At 44.8% G+C, this 21,498-nt stretch overlaps 2 protein-coding genes across 17 annotated transcripts in view; both read right to left on the reverse strand.

The window, feature by feature from the left end:
• Positions 1–6,810, reverse strand: part of LOC120809850 (membrane-associated guanylate kinase, WW and PDZ domain-containing protein 2) — a 58,087-nt gene extending 51,277 nt beyond the window's left edge. For all 15 annotated transcript variants that reach the window (XM_078082692.1, XM_078082691.1, XM_078082695.1 and 12 more), the window contains exon 1: positions 5,056–6,810. In XM_078082692.1, the coding sequence (XP_077938818.1) occupies positions 5,056–5,353 (298 nt within the window). In that variant the 5' untranslated portion in view covers positions 5,354–6,810. The remainder of the gene's footprint in view (positions 1–5,055) is intronic.
• Positions 6,811–9,350: 2,540 nt separating this feature from the next.
• LOC120809876 (guanine nucleotide-binding protein G(i) subunit alpha-1) lies at positions 9,351–18,242 on the reverse strand. Of its 2 annotated transcripts, none has more exons than XM_040164036.2 (10): positions 17,889–18,242; positions 17,634–17,763; positions 14,656–14,698; positions 13,579–13,720; positions 12,639–12,796; positions 12,394–12,522; positions 12,138–12,267; positions 11,892–12,045; positions 10,570–10,762; positions 9,351–10,469 (listed from the first exon to the last, which is right to left on the reverse strand). In XM_040164036.2, exons 2-9 carry the CDS (start codon positions 17,749–17,751, stop codon positions 10,572–10,574), a joined length of 1,065 nt encoding a protein of 354 aa, XP_040019970.1. In that variant the 5' UTR covers positions 17,752–17,763; positions 17,889–18,242; the 3' UTR covers positions 9,351–10,469; positions 10,570–10,571. The 2 variants fall into 2 exon arrangements, with proteins under 2 accessions (XP_040019970.1, XP_040019969.1); XM_040164035.2 differs by having other exon boundaries at positions 17,634–17,768; positions 17,889–18,145.
• Between the last annotated feature and the right edge of the window lie 3,256 nt (positions 18,243–21,498).

Raw genomic sequence — 21,498 nt, forward strand, 5'->3', positions numbered from 1 at the left:
ACTGAGCCGCTGCTGCTGCGTAAAACCTTGTTTTGATGCAGACGTGACCCTTTATAGGCTTTTCCTTTGCAATGTTACTACTTTGATTCACAACACGCATACTGGCAGTGACATAAGTCACTATACATCCACTTAAAATAAGGATGCTTTATCAAGAGGAATTATAAATACACGAAAACACAAATATAAGTGAATGGTTTCTACACATGATGCACAACATGTGTAGTAAAAGCTCATTTCAGTCGGTTCAGCACTGACGATTACATGTGGATTTCTACACTGAGTATATAAGTATACTCTGCAGTGCCAAAAGTTATTAATCAATTAAAAATTATTCAATTTGATTTTTATATAAATATTTGTATTTGATTGTTATATAAATATTTGTATTTGATTGTTATACAAATATAAATATAACCGCTTTGTGCTCTTTCCCTTTTATTTAATAACTTGAACGACCAGCTACTTCGGATCTAGTCATTTCACAAAAACATCTGTAATGCCGAGACGTCACACAGAGACGCATCAAAAAACGTATCATTTACTGTTGTTCCCACAATAAAAATCATGTGCACAACCAAACAGACAGAAAACCATCATTAATATTCATAAGAATATGGTGTTTAATCTCAGCCGGATGAACTGCTTTTCATGGCAACACACTCGTGTGAAATACTTACACCCTCCTCACACACTGAATCATGAAGTCACATCACCATGGTGATCCATCAGAAAAAGGTCTGTGCTTCCAGAAAAACCCTTAAACCAGACACTTATCTCTACCAAAAAACAACAACCATGTTGTTTGGGACCAACATCTCCAGCTGATGCATGAGAGCGCTGGACATCGCAACCAATCACAGGCAGCCAATACTAAAAAGAAGCAAATGCAAGAAAACATTCAAGTCACTGCGGTTGAAACGGATCCTATTAGGACTGAACGATAGTGAACAGTTTGGACAAACCTCCCCTCAGTCGTGTCTTATTCACACCAACCAGCCTATGCCCTGCACATGCTGCAGCACGGCCCCAGATTGTGGCTTGCAGTGTGTCCATGGTGAGAAGAATTATATTGACCTAATTCATATAGCCGGACCGTTGGATATTTGGTCATTGGCCGGCTCAGCTTGAGTTTGATCCTCTGAGCGATGCTGCGGCAGCTTCTAGCCTCAATAAATATCATCCTCCACTTCTGACAGAACTCATCTCTCGGTGAGTTATTAATACCAACGGAGCAGACAGGATGTTATGCACTGATTCTTCAAGCTCCTCATCAACAAAGCGACACAAGGAGAAGAAGGTCGCCTTCACTCCCTCTGCTCCATCTGTCCCTCCGTACTGCAGCCACAAGAGGACGGGCACCACATGGAAACTTGACAACTTCCAGCAATCCTCCAGGGTGCACTTTCTCAAAACATTAAAAATGCAAATTCTACACCAGTTATTTAATGCATCTCAGATTGGTGCTTGCATTAACGTCAAGCTAAACTCCTTCCGCTTAGTGCGTATATCCAAATATAGCTTAGCAAGCCCAGCTTATTATAACTTAAGCATGCAATTCCCGGGAGGAGAAAGGGGTTCTTTTAACAAAATCCAAAATTGCAATCAGAAATCAGCATAGACAATGAATAGGTAGAACATTTTATCTCTGGATTCCGGGACCCATTTTCTTTCATAAAGTGCTACAAATTTAAAGTGTTTAATCCGAAAAATTCACAAATATTGGGTGTATTTACTTTGTGAGCTGTTTGAAAACTAAAGTTGTACAGTCGACCTTTGAGTAGCAGTATGGGGGTACAGTAATAGAAATAGACAGGAAGTTATAATATAAACTATACATAGCCCCTTAGCCTGTGCGGGCTGCGGTGGAGAGCTGCTGCACAGCGTGAGGAAGCCCGAGCTCCAATTTGGATGTCAAACGGGACGTTAACATTTTGAACTCCTGTTGTTTTTCCTCAGAAAGCTCCACATATTGTTCTCATAAACTCGGAGGAATGAAACGTCCTGGGCTCTTTCTCCTCCACAATCCTCTCGAAGAGGCAAAAAAGACAATTTGGAAAGAGGAAAATGAATATCAGTGAGCAGTGGCATGTCTCTGGGCTTTATGTCTGCATTTCTTATCAATGGATGTTGTGATTTCATCCCGGTATGATTCTAATGTAACCTGAATGAAAAAACACACGGTTAAAAATAACTGACATTAATATTATTTATATAATTTGTACCGTAGCTATTTGTGACTGTCACTTGATTAAAGGAAACCAAAAGAGGGCTCTGGTATTTATAGGTGAAATACTTCTTTAATTGTGGGAAATATTGTTTTCCCCTTTTTCTGAAAACAGAGAAAAACAGGAAAGAAATAGTGCTAAGGAGCACATGAAGAGAGCCAACAAAACCAAATACTAGGAAACAATGTTGTATAAACTGAAGTCTGTTATTTAGCTTGTCAGGGGACCAATGAAAGACAAAGACAAGGCGTTCACCCTAATAGTTTGTCCATTGGTCATTATGACGAGAAGTCTGCACAATAAAGAAACAAAAGGATCTATTTACTTTTCAAATAAGTAATCTGCTAAAGATGATGTGAATAATCTGTTTCACACCTTTGCCATACTCTTCTTTTGAAACTCCATCCCGCTTTCTCACTTACACACACACAGACAAACAAAAACACACAATCGCACTTCCCTGCGTACAGTTCTAACACCTCTCGGCGGCGATGATCTCCGTGGCTCCACTTCTAGAAATCTGCCTCACTGAACCCAACAGCCGTTTTGACTTCGCTCCCGTGGGTGCTGATTGGATTGAGATGAACACGGACAAAAGATGTTTATCAGATAATTACAAACAGGCGGAGAGAGCCCGAGACTCATTTGGTAACCAGCATTTAAAAAGAAAATCGGTATGTTTTTTTAATTATGAATGCATTTGGAAATAATCTCATCGTTGAAGCTCAAAAACAACCCTTTAAAAAGAGAGTGTGTGTGTGTAATAATACATGGGTTGCTGTGTAATGGGGGGCCTTTTCCCTGCAGACATTTTGACTTTTCATAGCAGTTACCAACAACGCAAACAATGGCTGTTCTATTTAAGTGTTCCAATAAGTCATGGCAGCGTGCCAGTGAGCATGTACAACGCCGGCACGCTGGAACTGAAGAAGCTAAAGAGATTTGAGGTAATATCATCTTACGGTTGCAAAGTTTCTCTTGCATAAACATACAAATAGTTAGTTTTTCCGTTTAGTTGGGATGTATTTGAAGCACATCCATTTGTGTGAACTGAGACCCTTTGGTGCACACACACACACACACACACACACACACACACACAGACACACACTGTAACTCCCATCTGCGTGTCGTGACAAGGGAACTTGCATTGAACCATCATTGAAAAACGGCACGTTCGGCCGTGAAATGCAGCGACAACAGAAATGATGGACCAAGTCCGGTCCAGTTAAAGCTGTGTGACAGCGGCGTCTCTACACAGAGGAATCCCTAATCCGGACGTGCACGTTCCCCCCAAGTCGGTAAGTAGAGCGGATGAGAGGAGGTCAGCGCACAGACAGACCGTGAGCTCACTCTGCAGGTCCATCGGCCCGCGCTGTCACTCATGTACTCCCTCAGGGGACGGGGAGACGGGTGTTCCACCTGACCTGAAAACAGCCCGTTATAGTTGTAGCCGATTCCTCGGTGGGCCACAAGCGTGTCCCGAACTGTCTGGCAGCACACTGCCGTCAACGCACGGCACTCTCCACCGGGCGGGAGGGAAATGCACGTATGACAGCAGCAGAGACCGAACGAAGCATAAGAACGTATAAGGCGACTGCGAGTTGTGCACAAGCAGCAGAGGGCTCAAGGACGAAAAGGCCCGGTTCAGCTGTGTGAGGTGGGCGGTTCAACAAACAGCTTCATGTTTAAATGGATAAGAGGGAGTGGGGGGGGGGGCGCAGACCTGTCTGAGATAAATGCACATCAGCATTTAACCCCTCACACATCACAGGACAGTGCTCTTACGCTCTCACTCGATATGCAATCACGGTGAAGCGACCCCCAGGAACACCGGGACGGAGCGCGAGCGGTCAGGCGAGGAGTGCGAGAGACAAATCCTTTGTGAGCAAACTCGGCATTATCCAAATATAGTGGCAAAAAAGTGGCGTGTTTTTTTTTTTTTTTTTCCTTTCTCGTCCCAGAAACAAGCCACTGTTAATGCTCATTTCATGGCTGAGAACGCAGCCCCTCAAAAGTGAGCCGCAGAGGGTGCGACGATAAGCATCTCCTCCACACGACGCGATGTTCTCGCCACGCCGGAAGACAGAAGCAGGTCACTCAGGTCGACGCCGCGGCCACGAATCCGCTGCTGAATAAGCCTCGAGCTTCAGGAGGCCACAATAATCACACACACAGCACCAGCTGACAATAACAAAACACTCCAAGGCTCCTCGAGGCGTGACGGCAAGAGACCTGCACAATTCATCTCCACATGCGAACACGGGACTCTTTCACAGCGGAACGGGTTTGTTTGTTGCGTGTCTGCAATTTGTGGGACGTCTTTGGGGGGGGGTGTTAATGCACACCAAGTAGACGGCACACCTGATCAATATGTGATTGTGGTGGAATGAGACAGACTGCCTGTCCTTCTGTCTGTCTCCCTGTCCTTCTGTCTGTCTCCCTGTCCTTCTGCCTGCATCCGAGGCTGCGGGGCCTGTTTGGTTTGAGCCTCCGTCCTCCATCATAGGAGGAGAAACCCGCAGGCTGTGGCGTGACGCCTAAGCGGACACGCCCCCTCCCTCCCTCCCCTGCAGGCGGTGGCGTCGAACCAGCGACGCCGTGGTAAACAAGCGGCGGCTGCTCTCCGTAGTGACCGAACCCACCGTTACGTCCCAGTTCACCGGCAACGAGCCCTGCGGAGCACACTGACAGATGACTGCACAACTGGCATCTTAATCAAACCAGCGACGCACGCGCACGCACGCACACACACACACACTCACTCCCAGGCACGCGCACGCACTAACGCACTCCGCCCCGCCCCTCCGCGTTCGCCGTTCCTCACCTTGCTTGACACACTTGAGGCGGACCGGGTCCTTGCAGTGCTTAATCACGGCCAGCACGTCCCGGGTGGTGAGCCCGGCCACCGGCATGTTGTTGACCTCCAGCAGCAGCTCATCCTGGGCCAGCTTCCCGCTCTGGAGCAGACCCTTGCCCTGCCTCACCTCGCCGAAGTAGGGGAACTGGCCGATCTCCGCGCCCCCCCTCAGCTCGAACCCGAGCTCGCCGTCCTTGCCGCGGGTGATCGCCGCTTCGTGGACTTTGTTGGTCCAGTGGTTCTTCTTCTTGAGGCTCTTAGACATCGTTGGGGCTCGAGTCGATCCGCCGCGCACTGGCCCGCACGCTAGCCCCTCCTTACCGTGTCATCGCAGTCCCTCTTTTTGTGCGAACCGGGCTGCAGCCTCACAGCGGCTCCATCGTCCCCCGTCTCCCCCCCCGTCCCCGAGCGGCCAGGCGCGGCGGCGGAAAAGACGAAAAAAGGATTTACCACCGCGGTCGAACACACGGACGCGAGTGAGACGAGACAGCAGCGGGATGACCCGGATGTGAAGCCCGACGGAGGGGAGAAGGCGAGTGGTTCTGGTTCGGCGCGGGGAGGATGGAGAGGAAGCGAGGGAGGCGGGCGGGGGGAGTAACACCGGAGGCGCGCTTGCCTCGCACACTTCCCCGGGATCGCTGCGACCACATGGAGGCGGGACTTCGTCTCACACTACGCGCACCTCACCCCCCCCACCACTCGGTATTTTGGAGGATTCTTTCGGGGGGGGTCCAAACATGCAGTGTACTAAGAGACTTTGTGAGAGTAGTATTGTTTTTTATATGATATATGCAGCATGCTATGCAGATTCGTATGTACCCACAATTGGAGACATCTGATTGTAGTAGTTATTTAGTTGATTTGTTGTTTTACAGGTTTGCTTTGGCATCCTTAAATGTTAAGCTAGAAAGTATGTGCACTTAATTTGGATGCACCCTGTGCACTTAACTTCATAAGTTACATAATTGCTATGATGCCATCGATCCACACAAAATGACACATCTTTTTGTTGCCATTACTTTTTCATGGCAGCATGACTCTCTGAAGCGGGTAAAGTTCCATACAATATTTAGCAGATAAATCAAGAGCTGCTGAAATCTACTGTGGATGACGGTGCCTCCACTCAGCAGCAATATGTGTGTGTGTGTTTTCAGGGCACGCATTTTGAAATGTGAGTAGCCTCCCTACAAACCCATATTACTACATACAACCCCCTGTGCATTTCCAACCAGTAAATAATTCATGAAGTGGATCCACTTTTGACAGTCACTGGCATCCGGGTCACGGCGAACCCTTCTGACATCACCTCTACACCGACGAGGATGCAGATGATAGTTCAATAACTAGTGATTGTATGAACCAGAAAAGTGGCCGAATTTACGAGAGTAAATATCAAGAGGGGTAACAAATCCCTTCATCCATGCTGGTGGACGTCTGCGGCTTCAAGAGTCATACTGAGACAGCTCAGGGTTGAGGGACTACAGTTGATGGAGGACTCAGACTCTGCAGGTTTTCACTCTTTCATATGACTGGTCTATCAAAGCGTGGAATCCGATGCCTCTTCCGAAACGGAATGAAGATCTGGCCCCTTCTTGCTTTGGGAGCATACATATTATCTCTGTGTGTGAAGGACACTAAATGCTTCTCTTCTGCTCATCTGTATTTTTGGATCAGAGTATTTCACCACGTAGGAACGTTCCTTTTTGAAAAGAAGGACGACAGAAGAACAAAAAGAAAAGCCATCCGCTGTCGAAAGCTTTGAGCTGGAGCGTCTGCATTTGTAGTCCCTTCGAGCAACTCGTCGCCACTCTAATTTTCTCTCGACACAACACAGCAGTCACTCAGAGACTGAGTGGATACTCTCATGTGGACACAGTGCCAGGAGGTGGTGGGCTTACGCGAGCGCCCAACAGCAGCACAGAGTTGTACGAGGCGGCTAAGGGGAGAAACCTGGCTTTGAAAACGGTGCATGCATTATCTTTTATTTTCTCAAAGCTGCAACAACTCCCGTCCCGTCTTTCACTCTCTGCCAGAACATTAATGATCCAAAAAAAAGCGGTTGTTTTATTCGGTGTGATTGTGTAAAAACAGAAGCATCTGCAGAGGCTTCCACAGGCTGACTGTGGCCATATTTGTGACTCTATAGACACCGGGTGGGTGAGGAAGAGGAAAGAAAAGGATATTACTTTATATCATCATTATAGACAGAAAGCAATGAGCATCCTAAAGCAGACTGCCAACTACAGAAGGGAAAAATACAGTAACACGCTGCAGTGTGCGCACTCAGAGGGGGAATTTCAATAGAGCTTATATGGATTTAGCTCACTGCCTCGCTCATTGACTCTCTGCTTCATGCACATGAGGTTGTTTCTTTAGCTGGGACAAGGCAAAATCTTCTATTTTGAGAAAAACACACAAAAATATGAAGGACCACCCGACGTCTGGTGAGACAATAAAAACGTTGAAATGGAATAGACAGCAGTTGGTAACCCGGGAGTGTGGTGGACTGGAACAGCAGTTAAACATCAGTTTCAAACACGTGCACACGCACAAACGCATCACACACGCAGGATAAGTTAATTAGACTGGATGGCTTTAGGGAATTGCCAACTAAATCACATCGGCTTTTTTCTCCAAGCTCACAATGTGAGTTAATTATGTAGAGAAACTGGTGATGGTAGAGTACACCTGCAGAAAGAACCACTCCATCGCACACACACTTCCCAGTCGGTGGCTCAGCAGAACAGCTGGCTTAACTTTGTCCAAAAACCTCCCAACACCACTAACTATTATGTCTGTATTCAGCTTGTGTAAAACACCTTCAAATAATTCACAGGCTAAATGTTACCCTCTATAATCCTGATTCTTCAGTTTTCAGAAACCTTGGTGGGCTTGACCCATGTTTATTGTCTTGTCGTGCTAAGCTAACCTCATATATTTCCGTAAACTTACATCAATCTTCTTCTTTGAACTACGTTTATGTATTGGGTTGGACTTTTGCTCCCTGGTCAGCTGCAGGCCGCCACCACGTGCAGTTTGATCACCATCCTCATCTCTCTCCTCCGTGCTGCACCACGCCTTCGCCTCGAAGAAGCTTCGAGTCCACGCTCTTTGATTTCCCGGGGGGGGGCTTCTGGGATTAGCTAAATTACTCTGCAGTTAGTTTTTAAATCACACAATGCCTCCCAAAAATAGTATCCTCTCAGCTAATGCCTAATCGTTGCACTCGAGCAGTGACGGCTTAGCCAAGTCTGCGAGACAGGAGTCAGCCTGGTCATTGCTGTGACTCATTTGTTGGATGTTAGTGGCCATCATCATCTGAAAATGAAAAATGACTGGAATAGGACAGTTGTAACGATAATCCCATCACTATCTCCAAACCAATTTCTTCGCCAGCTCATCGGCTCATGAGTACTGGGAGAGATCCCGGGCCACAAAGTTTCTTTAAAGCACCACAGCTTGGTAGAAAATCACTCATTCTAGCTCAGGAATAATTAGTCCTAATCTTGGGGCGTTTCCAACGGAGATTTAATGAACGAGGCCAATTCATCTTTGTCGCGGACAATCTGTTAATTATATTAAATCTTGTGATTAGATTTTCCTCAGTTGTCTCCTTTGTAATCATCAAGCAGCAACCAGACTTCATCATTACAGGCAGTTACACCAGTGGACCACTAGAGGGAACTAGACACTGTGAAACGCTACTGGCAGCTGAGGTGAGCAGATGGCTTCTAGGACAAACATTAAAGTCCATTTGCAAATGTATTGACAATTTTTATTTTTGTTGAAACGCACCTGCCAGGCTTGTGATCTGAAACTAGGAGGACAAAACAACTGAACACAACTTCCCAGAGGAGGAGGAGACATCTTATGATCAGCACATGTGCTAATGGATGCTATATTTGGCATGGAGTAGCTTTCCTGTGAAGACTTTCCAAGTAATATACTGGATTGATTGTCTAAAGAAAACATGTCTGACGAATTATTAAGCAGAGCGGGGTAGTTAGGAGACTCTTTGAACAATTTCTGCAGGGCATTTATTGAGAATCTTTTGTCTACGAAGGCACTAAAGAACTGGCCCTCGACAGTTTTCAGGTTCTATTCCAGACGTTGGACAAAAGCTGCTTGCTGTACTTCTGTAAATAAAATGGGATATTTGGCATCGCTGAAACACATATTCAAAAGCATGTGTTTTTCCCCACATGTAGGTGTAATGCAGTTCATCTTTACTACCATATCTTTGACACAAAAAAGAATACTAGTTTGTTGCATAAGCTGCCATAGTTTTACCACAGCAGCTCTTTTATTAGCAAAATCATGGAGATTAGTCCACTAATGTGCCCATCCAATGGAAACAGAGGGTTGGGGGGGTCCAGGGGCGGGGGGGGATATGTAACTTGAAACCATCACACATCACGATCATCAGCAGTGCACCTAGACATGACGGTCTGTCTGTGCACTGAACACGGATCTACACGTGGTCCTACCATTTGCTACAAGGCCGCCATTGGCATCCTCTTTTCAAAGCTTCTCTTTGCTTCTGGACTCAATAAAGGAATGTTACAGTTTGTCGAGGCGCACCAACACCGCGCACTCGTTAATTTACAGAGTAGCTTCTTTTTGGTTGCTTAGAAAAATAAAACTTTGAAAGAGGATGACAAGTAGAGGAATAAAGTCCCTTTGTTTTTCCATTGTGCACACGTTCTCTCGCTCTCTAACACACGCAATCTCACACACACAATCACTCGCGCCGGCTTTTGGCCTAAAATCGAATCGAAGCTCCAACTTTCATGCAAATCTCACATCCGAAAAGTTTTCCCACACGCCTCTCACAGTATGTCAGAGTGAATTGGTCTACAGAGTGACTTGGTCTTGTTTGGTTTGTCTAAGGACGCAAAAAAAAAAAAAAAATTATATATATCTATGATGCCACAACGACAGCATCCGAAAGAAACAGTTCATATGGAGAGGGGCGGCTCGGGAGAGAGTTCAATGGTAACATTTACATAAACCTAACATCTAACTCAACAAAAAGAACACACACTGCAACTAAAGCATGCAAGGCACAAAGACCTACAAACGAACGTGTTCATTCATGGAAAAAAATAAAATAAGTCAAGGCCCCCCCCCCTTTATATAAAATAAGGACAATAAAAAGGTAAAACAAGCACATTTTAAAAACTGTGAAAAATACCCATCCATAGATAGTTGTACAAATATATTTTACACAAAATGTTTTCTACACACCGTCTTTAAAACTTTTAGAGATGAACATAAGTTAATAAGAGGTTAAAAGTGACATTCTCAGCAGGGTCCACGAGGTTCCCTCCAGTCCGAGTCCCCTTGAATAAAGCCACTCGGCATGCCGGCGACCAGGCCGCCTGGACAAAAAGAGGGAGACAAAAGACACCGCGATGAGAGGAGGACAACGCGACAGAACACGCCGCACTATTTGCCCGGCCCAGAAGCGGCAGGCGGTACCTTTAGAAAAGGCCACAGTCCTTCAGGTTGTTCTTGATGATGACGTCGGTGACGGCATCAAACACAAACTGCACGTTCTTGGTGTCGGTGGCGCAGGTGAAGTGGGTGTAGATCTCCTTGGTGTCCTTTCTCTTGTTCAGGTCCTCAAACTGGCACTGGATGTAAGCTGCTGCCTCCTCGTAGGTGTTGGAGCCTGAAGGAGGACGAAGAGGACACAATGAGAAACAGAGCAGAACAGAGTTTAATCAAATGTAATTAGAGACATTCTCTCTTTCTCTTTGTAACGGACATACAAAATCAGAAAAGTATCACTCGGTATTAACTGAAAAGGGTTTAGTATACTTGGATAAAAAAACTTTAAACTATAACAACAACACCACCACTATTACCGTAATAATATGAACATAATGTAATTGCCAATGGAATTAAATGTACAGCTGTGGTTTTGGATGCCCTTAGATTGTCCAGGTGCACCCAGTAAGGGAAATAGTGACTTTTTTTAAATAGCTTGACTGCAGCATGTATTTAGCAAATGGCAGATCAACCTACATGACACAGCTACATTGATACTGTGCTCGTTTCATCGGACGATGGTGGGATTTGTTGTTGTACTGGGAATAAGAGGAAGGGGATGCGTTTTTGGTTTTTGCTGCATAAAAAAAGCGACTTGTACGATGAAAGGGAATCACGTGGGGGTCTGCTGGTTGTGGGCCGTTAACCTCGTAGCTAAACAACCAACGTTTATATTGAGCGTGGAGACCTTGTTTCGAACCTCAAATGCAGACATGTTTTGTCGGGTTTTAGATTTTTAAAAACACATCTGTGAGGAGTGTGAATAAATCCAACAAAGATACATTGTTAACAACATGACGCAGCCCACACGGTTCAAGAGCAGAGGGGAGAATAAAGACACATCTTTGTGTCAGCAGCAGCCTGCAGCTCCCTAAAGTGGCAACAACGGGCCGACTAAAAGCACAGAACACCAAAGCAACGTGCTGTTATGATTATGTAGCATTCTACATAATCGTATTTGGATTGCATAGCCATGTATAAAAAGCATATCATACCACATTAGCCCTTTACCTATAAAACCGTAAATACATTGTGTTTCATTGCTAAACCCTTAGAAGCTGTTGAATTTATGTGACCGAACAAAACGTTGTGAAGCTGCAGACAATCTTACTAATAAATACCAGATATACTTACTGGACTAAATGGTTCATGTGCAACACTAAGCATACAAAGTACAGTATTTGCATGTCAAACACAAATGATCTTCATGGAGCGTTTCTGTTCTGTATGTGGGTCTCTGGCTCGCTCACCTGCATATTCTGGGTAGCAGATTGTGAGAGGGCTCTTTTTGATCTTTTCCTCAAACAGGTCTTTCTTGTTGAGGAAGAGGATGATGGAGGTGTCCGTGAACCACTTGTTGTTGCAGATGGAGTCGAACAGCTTCATGCTCTCGTGCATTCGATTCTAAAGGGGAGAGAGAGAGGACACGGCGGTAACCAACCGGAGAGTTCTGAACAAACGGCATGAATGACTGTGGCTGCGTGGGCGGGTCTAACCATCTCCTCGTCCTCAGCCAGCACCAGGTCGTAGTCACTCAGAGCCACACAGAAGATGATGGCGGTGACTCCCTCAAAACAGTGAATCCACTTCTTCCTCTCTGATCGCTGTCCGCCCACATCAAACATTCTGCAGAAAGACCACAGACATGAATAATTTGCCACACAATCAAATGCCCGCTCGTATCAATGAACGGATCGATTGGGAGTCATGATTCAGCTCAGCGACTGGAGCAAATGTGGTGGTCGTACTGACTTGAAGTGCAGGTCCTTGAAAGTGAAGTGCGTTTCCACAATGCCAGTGGTTTTGACTCTGGTCCTCAGCACATCCTGTTGGGTGGGCACATAAGCACCGTGGGATATCCTGTCCAAGTCATTCAGGTAGCTTTGGGAGGGGAGAAGACACACAGGAAGAAGTTATACAAAAACGTTTGCAGACTGAGAGCGGAGAGCGCCGCTCCGTACGCTCCCACGCGGGTCACCGCGTGCGCGTCAACTCACTATGCAGCGGAGTCGTTGAGCTGATACTCGCGGGAGCGGCCGAAGCAGGCCTGAACGCCTCCGTCCTTCCACAGCCGCTGGATGACCCCGGCCAGCTCGCCGGTCATGAAGCCCTCTTCTGCCGAACCGGCCAGGACGAACAGCTGGCGCGCATCATCCTAACGAAAGAAAGACCCGCACCCCCAATCAGTCACGGCCAACGATTTTGTCACATAAAAAGGAGAGTTAACTTTGCCAAAAGACGAATTACATTAGATTCCGAACGAAACTGAATTAAATCAGGTTGGTGAAAGCACAGTAAAAGCTCGCACTAAGTGAGGACTTAAAAAGGTGACAAATCAGGTTTGAAAAGCAACACGGCATCTTCAGCAGGTCAGGTGCCAGGAAATAATGATCTGCTAAAGCATGAAAGCAACAAGGAAAAGCTTTGTCAGGGCAAGCATGACTCAGCCACTTGTTATTACAGGGAACTGATTTACAAAAAAGAAATAAAACTTTCGCAAAAACAAGAAATGAAAATGACCCAGAATGATGCCGTTTTTAGTGCTTATAAAAGGTACATCAATTATACAACATAAAACCAAATGAGCAAAAATGAAGCCAAACAGAATTGATTATTACTGTCAAACTCATTCTTGTTGCCAGGCAGCTCGTCACACAGTTGACATTCAGTGTGACGTATCGACTCAAGGATCCACCGACACTTGTCCCGTCAGTAAAGCCTCTGCTTCAGTGAATTCTAAACCCGATTCTAAACCCCCCCCCCCGGCTCCATCTGACCTGCTGCTGAGGAGGAAGTGAGAAGAAATTAGCCCAGTGGGGAAGGGTGACATATGACTAGTGGTTTCCCTCGTGGCGCTGACCTACAGAAATGCACACAAAATGCAACCTGTGATGTCCCTAAGAACGGCTTAAAGGCCGGCTCGGTTCTCTCACACACCGCTCTGGCCGGGTCAGCAAAGTCGATCTTGAGGCGTCCCATAGCTCTGATGATGGCGATGATGGACTGGATGGTGTTGCTGTAGACCACGGCCTTGTACTGCTTACACTCCTCCTCTGAGTAGCCCGCCTCATGGATGATCCTGGCACACAACGGGAGAATATTAGCACCGTGTCTCCAGGCAGCCTTTTCAGGGATTTCGTTCATAAAATAGATTGTTACGGTAGATTCACAGTTTTTAAGATGAGAATGGATGAGGATTTTAAAACTAACCAGTGCTCCCTAGCATCAGTATCGCATAGCAAGAATATCTCCACAGCGCCGTGTCAACACTAACGAAAGGTCTGGCTCAACACATTATCATCAGCGAATGGTAGAAGAAAAAAAAAAGGATTTGGATAGTGCCAAGACAATCGTCTTGGCACTAGCGAGCACAAGATGCTTCGGCGGTTTCCGAGAAGGGGAGAAGAAGGCTTGTGAAATGTGAGGCCAAAAAGCAGTGATAACCCCACAGTTTATTTGTGGTGAGTCACTCGTAATTTTTATTAATCTCATAAAATGGAAGCTTTTGGTGACCAATATGGGAGAAATTGCTTTTTGATAGTTATGCAAATCATTTTTATATACCTACGGCCATATTCGTGTATGCATTTGTGTATAAAAGTGTTAAATCAATGCCAATGACTGCATCGTGTTTCCCGCGGTGAAGCTCAAAGGACTGATACTACAGGACTGCAGAGAGCCTTCACTCCTTCCGCCGCAAACTACAGACGCACCTCTTCAGACTCTACCCCGACTAAAAGACTAACAAATTGAAGCTCTTAAATTGTACTTGTAACGCCACTTATCTATAGCAAATTGGCTTATTTGAGAAAATTGCACTTTCTTGCTCTTCTGAGTTTGTATCTCTACGGTTGAATGCACTTATTGTAAGTCGCTTTGGATAAAAGTGTCAGCTAAATGACATGTGATGTAATTTGCCAGAAATCCAAATTTAGAAGATTTTAGAAAACTAGTTGTACAAAATACATTAAAAGGGACTGACAAAGTGTTAAAATTCAGGGTGTTGACACTTACTTCATCTGTTTAACAATTGTACTTTTCCCAGACTCTCCAGCACCTGAAACAGAACAGATGGCCCACAAGATCAAATTATAGTCAAAACAGTGGCAGGATTTTAATTATTTTGAATATAAAAATCAAAAGATATCCAACAAGAAGGCACACTATTCGCAAACCCCTAAGACTTTTGGCTGTACAGTCTGTGTTGCATCAGAATACTTTAAAGGATCCTTGTGGTTTAAGTCCTCCGTCAAGACTGTCATTCATTTACGCATCGTGTGTTCAAACATGTCCAGACTTGAAAACGAAACGAAGCAATAAATATGTTGATGTGCCTCCTTCTCAAAACACAAATCAGATACTATATTAATTAATTCTACATAATGGCAGCGGATGCCCCACACCAAATACAAATACACAAATCGCCGTCCGTTAAAATAAGTGGGTTAACATTAGATGGAAGCGCATCAGAGGCGACAGTCACAGAATGCACTCAAGAAGTGTCTAAATCGCCGTTTAGGCAGGTCACAGTGTAATTGGATTAATTATCTGGATCCTCCGTCAATGAGATTACACAGAGCTTAGACATCCCAGGGTTAGAAACTACCTCTACATCACAATGGCTCGCTGGACTCGGATCAGTCGGACGCATCGCGTAAAGGCGATGCGGTTTACGCGAGGCCGAAATAAATCACTTGTGGGCTTCAAAAAGAGTAACAGACAAACAAAAACATACAATTGTTCAAATCTGTGATTGGATTGAATAACCCCAAACTGTGGTTGGCACATAGTCTCATGCACAGCTCTAACCCCCTGTGAGATACACCGCAAACAACATTTTAATTACCGTACATCTGCTGGGACTCTGAGCTCCCTGTTCACCATTTCATCGTCCCATATGACAAACAGCCACGCACCACAGACGCAGAGCAAATACATTACTGCAAACACCACAACACACTTAAATTTCATTTACAAAACATACACACACACACACACACACACACACACACACACACACACACACACACACACACCTCGGTGAGCTGACAAAATGTAAGGATCTAATGGGTGGTAATCATGGGGAAAAAGTGGAAGTCAAATGGTTCAAGTTTAAGACAGAGCTAGAATGTTGGATTGGGCCACATCGGACAGGGGGGGGGACACGCATTCCTCTGATGCAGATAACTCGCCAATTAAACAATGTACACCGTGCATCTCAATGTTGCTTTTTACTACTGTGGTTCATCGAAATGGCACAATACAGAAACAAACATCAATCTTTATGGTTTATTGTCGTAATTGTGCAGTTCCACATTGGACGTCTTGAGAGCACGTCTTTTGCAGCACGTTAATTGCAAACTCCGGTAAAGATGCACATCTCTTGCTATGGAACACTTGCACATTATAAAGAAGATCCAATAAATGTGAAATGCATCCAAGTGACATATGTAAATTCCCCCATAAGACAACAAATCCGAATCCCCGGCATCCCATACCGGTGCAGGTGGGAATAGTAGGGGGGGGGGGGGGAACAGCAAACCATGAAAATTCAAATCAGGTCCTTCTCAAATGACGCACAAACAGACTGCCGCAGCTGAGCGATGGAGAGTGATTTCGTGGTTTGTGATGGTGGTGAAATCAAGTGTCAGAAAACAGACATGTGATGACACAGACATGTCTACGCACAGTTCATCAAAAAAAGCAGATTATAGGCTGCATGATCAATGCGGACATCCAGTTAGCATGCAAGAGCTGCCACTGTTGTGTATAGTTGCCACAGATGGTTATTGCAGTCAGACTGCAAAGGTTGCTATGCAACCTATTGCCTGCCTCTTCCTGACTTCGGCTGTCTGCAGTGGTCATCCGCTCCCAGTAACAGGAAGATTAGAGGGAAGGTGTGGCTATTTTCCTTCAGCGATAAAAACATTCCCCGATAACACGGAGATGTAATGCACAATATACATGGTAATCATCTGATTAGTCATGATTTCAGCCTTCTAGAACGTGAATGTTGTCTTGTAACGACAACGATGCATTACAGTTCACCGATCAACATATTTGCATGTCCCAGCTGGTTAAAATATTATAATATTATAGTATCTGTCCTGTTGATTTTAATGAAATGACCACCTCGTTTACTCCATTAGCCATGCAACTGATATTATGACATTACATTTTATTAAGCTCTCCTTTCAGTTAACAGAAACATCCAGACAGCTTGGATGACCCCCCACTAATGATATCTTAATTCATCGATATTCTCAAAAATGCCAAATTTTACTTCGCATCGGGGGGGGGCATTTATTCACAATTTGCAAACATCGTTAGCCACCGTCTTCCAGTCCAGTAGAGTTTAGCTACGATCATCCGGCCTAAAGTACCGTGAACGCTACGTTAATTGGCCGCAAACACGGGAATATAACCAGCTACAGTCATCTAAATCATAACAATGTAGTCAACAGTTAGCAATAACCACAGCGGTGTACGCATCTGAGGGCGTGCAGCTCGAAAAGCATCCGCTCAGACATCGTTAAAAAGGTTGAGCCCAACTAATCCGAGCTAGCACCGGGGAGCTAATCTAGCTAAGTGGCTAGCGGGTTAGCCAAGTTAGCTCCCTGCCTTCGCGACGGGAAGCGACGCCAGCAGCCGCGGTGGGAACTAAACTGGTCACACTGCGGGGCGGTCGATGGTTTGTTGCCTGCGCGGATGTAGGTCTCTGAGAGTATAAAGTAATCACTCAAACGGCACCAACTTCATAACTAACCGAACAAGCCCCCCCCCCCCGTGCCACAAGAAGCCCCGAAATCCCCCAAACTCCTCGCTTCTTCACTTAACTCCGCCATGTAATTTCACGTGAACTCGCCTCAGCATTATATGGCGTAACAGGTTGGACTTTTAAGTTCGCCGCAGACGGTGGAAATTAGAAAAGTATCTCTCCAGCAACTAGACCGAGACCCCCACCCCCTCCGGTCCATCCATCTTCCGCTTACCGAGCAGCAGCAGCTTGACCTCCCGGGCAGCCTTTTCTCCGTCGTCCCGCAGGTTCTTGTCGATCATCTTGCTCCGCTCCTGCGCCGCCTTGTCGTCCGTGCTCAGAGTACATCCCATCTTCCCTTAAAACTGACCTCCGAATGAATAAAAACAAATCGCAGACTATCACAGAACTGTAGCTGGGAGTGACACAACATGCAAAAGGCTACTGAGCTAGCATCTGGTGAGGAGGAGGAGGAGGCGGCGTGTCTCACCAACACTTGAGATTCAAACACGCCCTTGGCCTGGCAGTCAAACGTCCGATTCCGCGATCAAAACCCCGATGTTAGTCACCCACAAGGTGCGGCCTCCGCGGTGTCTGGCTCTCCGCGTTGTGTTTAACCGACGCTAGCTAGCAAAAGCACTCGATCGACGGCAGAATCGTTTACAGAATTAAAGAAAAAGAGCCGCTACAGCAACACATTGTTCGCTTCCTGGTCTTTGCGCATACTTTGGAACTGCGCATGCGTGACAGCAACAGGCGTCTTTTAAAAATGTTAAAGCTTTTTATTTCAATCTGCGTGGATTATTAGTGAGAACAGCGGTGTATATTCCGATCATACCGATTTATATGAAATTGTGAAGAATTGTTGGATGATATGGGATAATAAAAGGGACATTTCTATTATTATGACTTAAATAAAAAAATATAACTATTGGACTATTATTACTACTACTACTGACTACTATGTCAACTTTATTCGGATGTAATATTCAAACTCAGAATAAGGAATTCATTTGTCAACATGACTTCATATGGAAATATGTAGACTTACAATTTGGATTTACTACAAGTATTTTTCCCAACATAGTTTTTATCTGTTACTACTATTACTGCTTTCTTTCTCTGGTGGACTTTCATTGATTTCTCAGTTTCTTAGTCTTTAAAGATCATACTTCTTTAATTAAATGATCTAAAATGGAATATTTTATATATTTTCATATTTAAAAAAATCTTGTCATGCAAACCAACCGATAACAAGAAAAGAAAATCAGCAACCATGTCATTGGGGCAAGTTTGTTTTGTATGAGTAGGGCAAGAGATCAACGTAATGCACACCATTTTTACTGTGTCAGTGCAGATTTGCATTGCAAGTTTCTGTCATGATAGGCCCATCCTCAGTAGTATGTTTGCATGTGCAGATCAAACACGTACTGCATAAACAGAGACACGCTCAGTGTGTAAAGGAATGTGATGTCTTTAGAATGGGTAGGCAATTATACAAAAAATAACACTGCAAGCACATCCGACCTCAATGTGAAAACAAATTATGTTGGGTATCTATTCGAACTTAGACAATTTAATGTCTTGGGGAAAAAAGGATACCAAATGTCTTTATGGAAATACAAGCTTCAGCCTAGGGCTTCATTTTTTTTAGACAACCTGAAAACCAAAGTGAAACAATTATATTTAGACAAAAATCAGTTTCTACAATTCAAAATCCTTCCTAGCATCGTGTCTGCCCCCTCTATGCTTGCATGCATGCTGCGGCATGCTCCTAACGAGACAATGGACGGTGTCTTGTGGGATGTCCTCCCAGATCTGAGTAAGCTCGCCACGTGAGGCCAGGCGTTGCATCAGGAGGAACCCAGGACCTACTAGGGTAGGTCTGACCATCGGTTCAAGGATTCCATCCCGATACCCAATGGCAGTCACACTCCCGTCCCTCCATGGATACGCCTCCCCACACCATCACTGACCCACCACCAAGCTCCGGGTGCTGGGCAGCCAGCACTGTAGGACGTCACGCCCTGAGGCCGCCATCATGAAGTCTGTTTCTGATTCTTTGGGCAGAGACATCCACACCAGGGGGCTGCTGAAGGTTCATTCTGTAGCGCTCAGGCAGTGCTCAACCTTGCACAAAGCAGCAGATATAAACCCTGCTGGTGGGCTGAGGACCTTCTACGCCACTGTCCAGCTATCCTAGAGTAACTGCCTGTCTCCTGGAATCTCCTCCACGCTCTGGGGATTGTGCTGGGAGACGCATCAGATCTCTTCACGACGGCACATGTGAATTTGCCCACCTGGAGGAGCTGGACGATCTGTGCCACTACAATAGGGTTAAGAAATGGCCTCATGCTCACAGTACTGGTAATGACTCCTACTACAGCCAACACTAGTGGAAAGAGATCACGAGGGAGAAACTTGATATGCGAAACCAGTCCTGTTTTGGGGGTCGTCTCATTGTTGCCCCTCTTGTGCACCTGTAGTTGATCCCATCATCACCAATGCAGCTGCAACTGATTAGCAACCCCCTCTCCTACCTGACCAGATCAATATCAGAGAAGTGCAATTGAATTCATGCCACACCTTGATAAAAGATTGTTTCTTTCATTTTTTGTGCAGGAATATGTAATGTATAAGTTAATTTCATTTGTTTTCTTTCATTACTTTCACAAAATTAACTGAACATCTCATATATAAATCCAAACAATATTTGTCATTCCTGTAAGTGTATCCAGTTGAAAGGAAATATTCTTGTTTACAAAGAGATGTTGCTCTGTTGGGGAAGTCCTGATGTCCTTTAGTACAGAGCTATCAGGTGAGGCAAGGGAAAAAACAAGGGTGGCACCCTGTGGTTCAGCCCACTCCATCACCACATCCAGAAATTCAAATGACCAGTGGATGATTGTGCACCTGCAATCTGTAACTGCAATGAAAACATGACAATGTCCTTTTCAAATGATGTGATTGTACATGAAAAGTTTAATTAAAAAAGTAAGCTATATTATGTTTACAAAAAGGACCGCCAAGTTATCTTGGAAATTTCCAATCACAGTCAATTTCTTTTCATGTTCTCCTTTAATGATCACAAATAGTTTGCCCTCAAATGAACCATCATATTCCTGATGGTTCTGTGTATGAATGGGTTGAGAAAGGGTTGACATGTGGTCAGAATTCATTTCCTCATTTTACATATGATTTCCATTGCAGCTGGCCCTGCATCATGCAAAACAGAGCCATATTTCTTCCCAATCCCCTCTAAGTGAATATGGAAAGATTTAAAGTACACATGAGCAGGAGAGAAGAGGCCATCGGGTCAACAGACAAAACCCTTTTCTCTTAATCAAACCACAAAACATGTTATATTAGGTTTTGAGGTGATGATGTGGTGGTTTATTTTCATTTTTTTCGAGAGTGCAGAGAGGTGTGTACTGTTGTTGCCACGACACAACCATGCTCGATCACCCGCAAGCAAAAAAAAACAAAACCAAGCGTTTTTTGCATTGGAGCCGGCCTCACTTATTTGTAGAGGGACTTTAGGTTGCTAAAGGTTACCGGCTTCCCTGTTTAAGTTTTGTTAGTATGATTTACATTAGTTATCTTTATTGTTAACATCCAGTCGGTGCAGTGTTTGTATGGCTTTTATTTTGCCGCATACGACCTCAATATTTTCCTATTCACTTTATATTAAAACAGTGGATGACGAGTGGAATGCTCTGCATGACAGTCACCTGTGGGTCTGTGAGGCAGATGAGACTCAACCAGGTCTCAACCATCTCAATCCTCAAGGTGGCAGCAGACTACATGAAACTAATCATTAGGAGACGACAACACGAGAGCCAAAAATGACTTTAATGGCACCTCAAAGTCAAATTGTTGGCTCTCATGTGTGCTTTCCTGTGTTAGTATACTAAAAAATATATTTTAATGAGATTAACATGCAGTTTGTTCGTGCAATCTCATTAAAATATATTTTTCTTGATGCTTTTAATCTGTATTTTTAGAATACAACAACTTTAACTAATTGCTCGAAAAAGGCTTTTTATACAATAGCTTTGTGTTTCTGTGTGGTTGTTATCAATCCCCTACAGGATAGAATG

Source organism: Gasterosteus aculeatus, chromosome X, assembly GCF_964276395.1.
Source record: "Gasterosteus aculeatus chromosome X, fGasAcu3.hap1.1, whole genome shotgun sequence".
Classification (NCBI taxonomy): Eukaryota; Metazoa; Chordata; class Actinopteri; order Perciformes; family Gasterosteidae; genus Gasterosteus; species Gasterosteus aculeatus.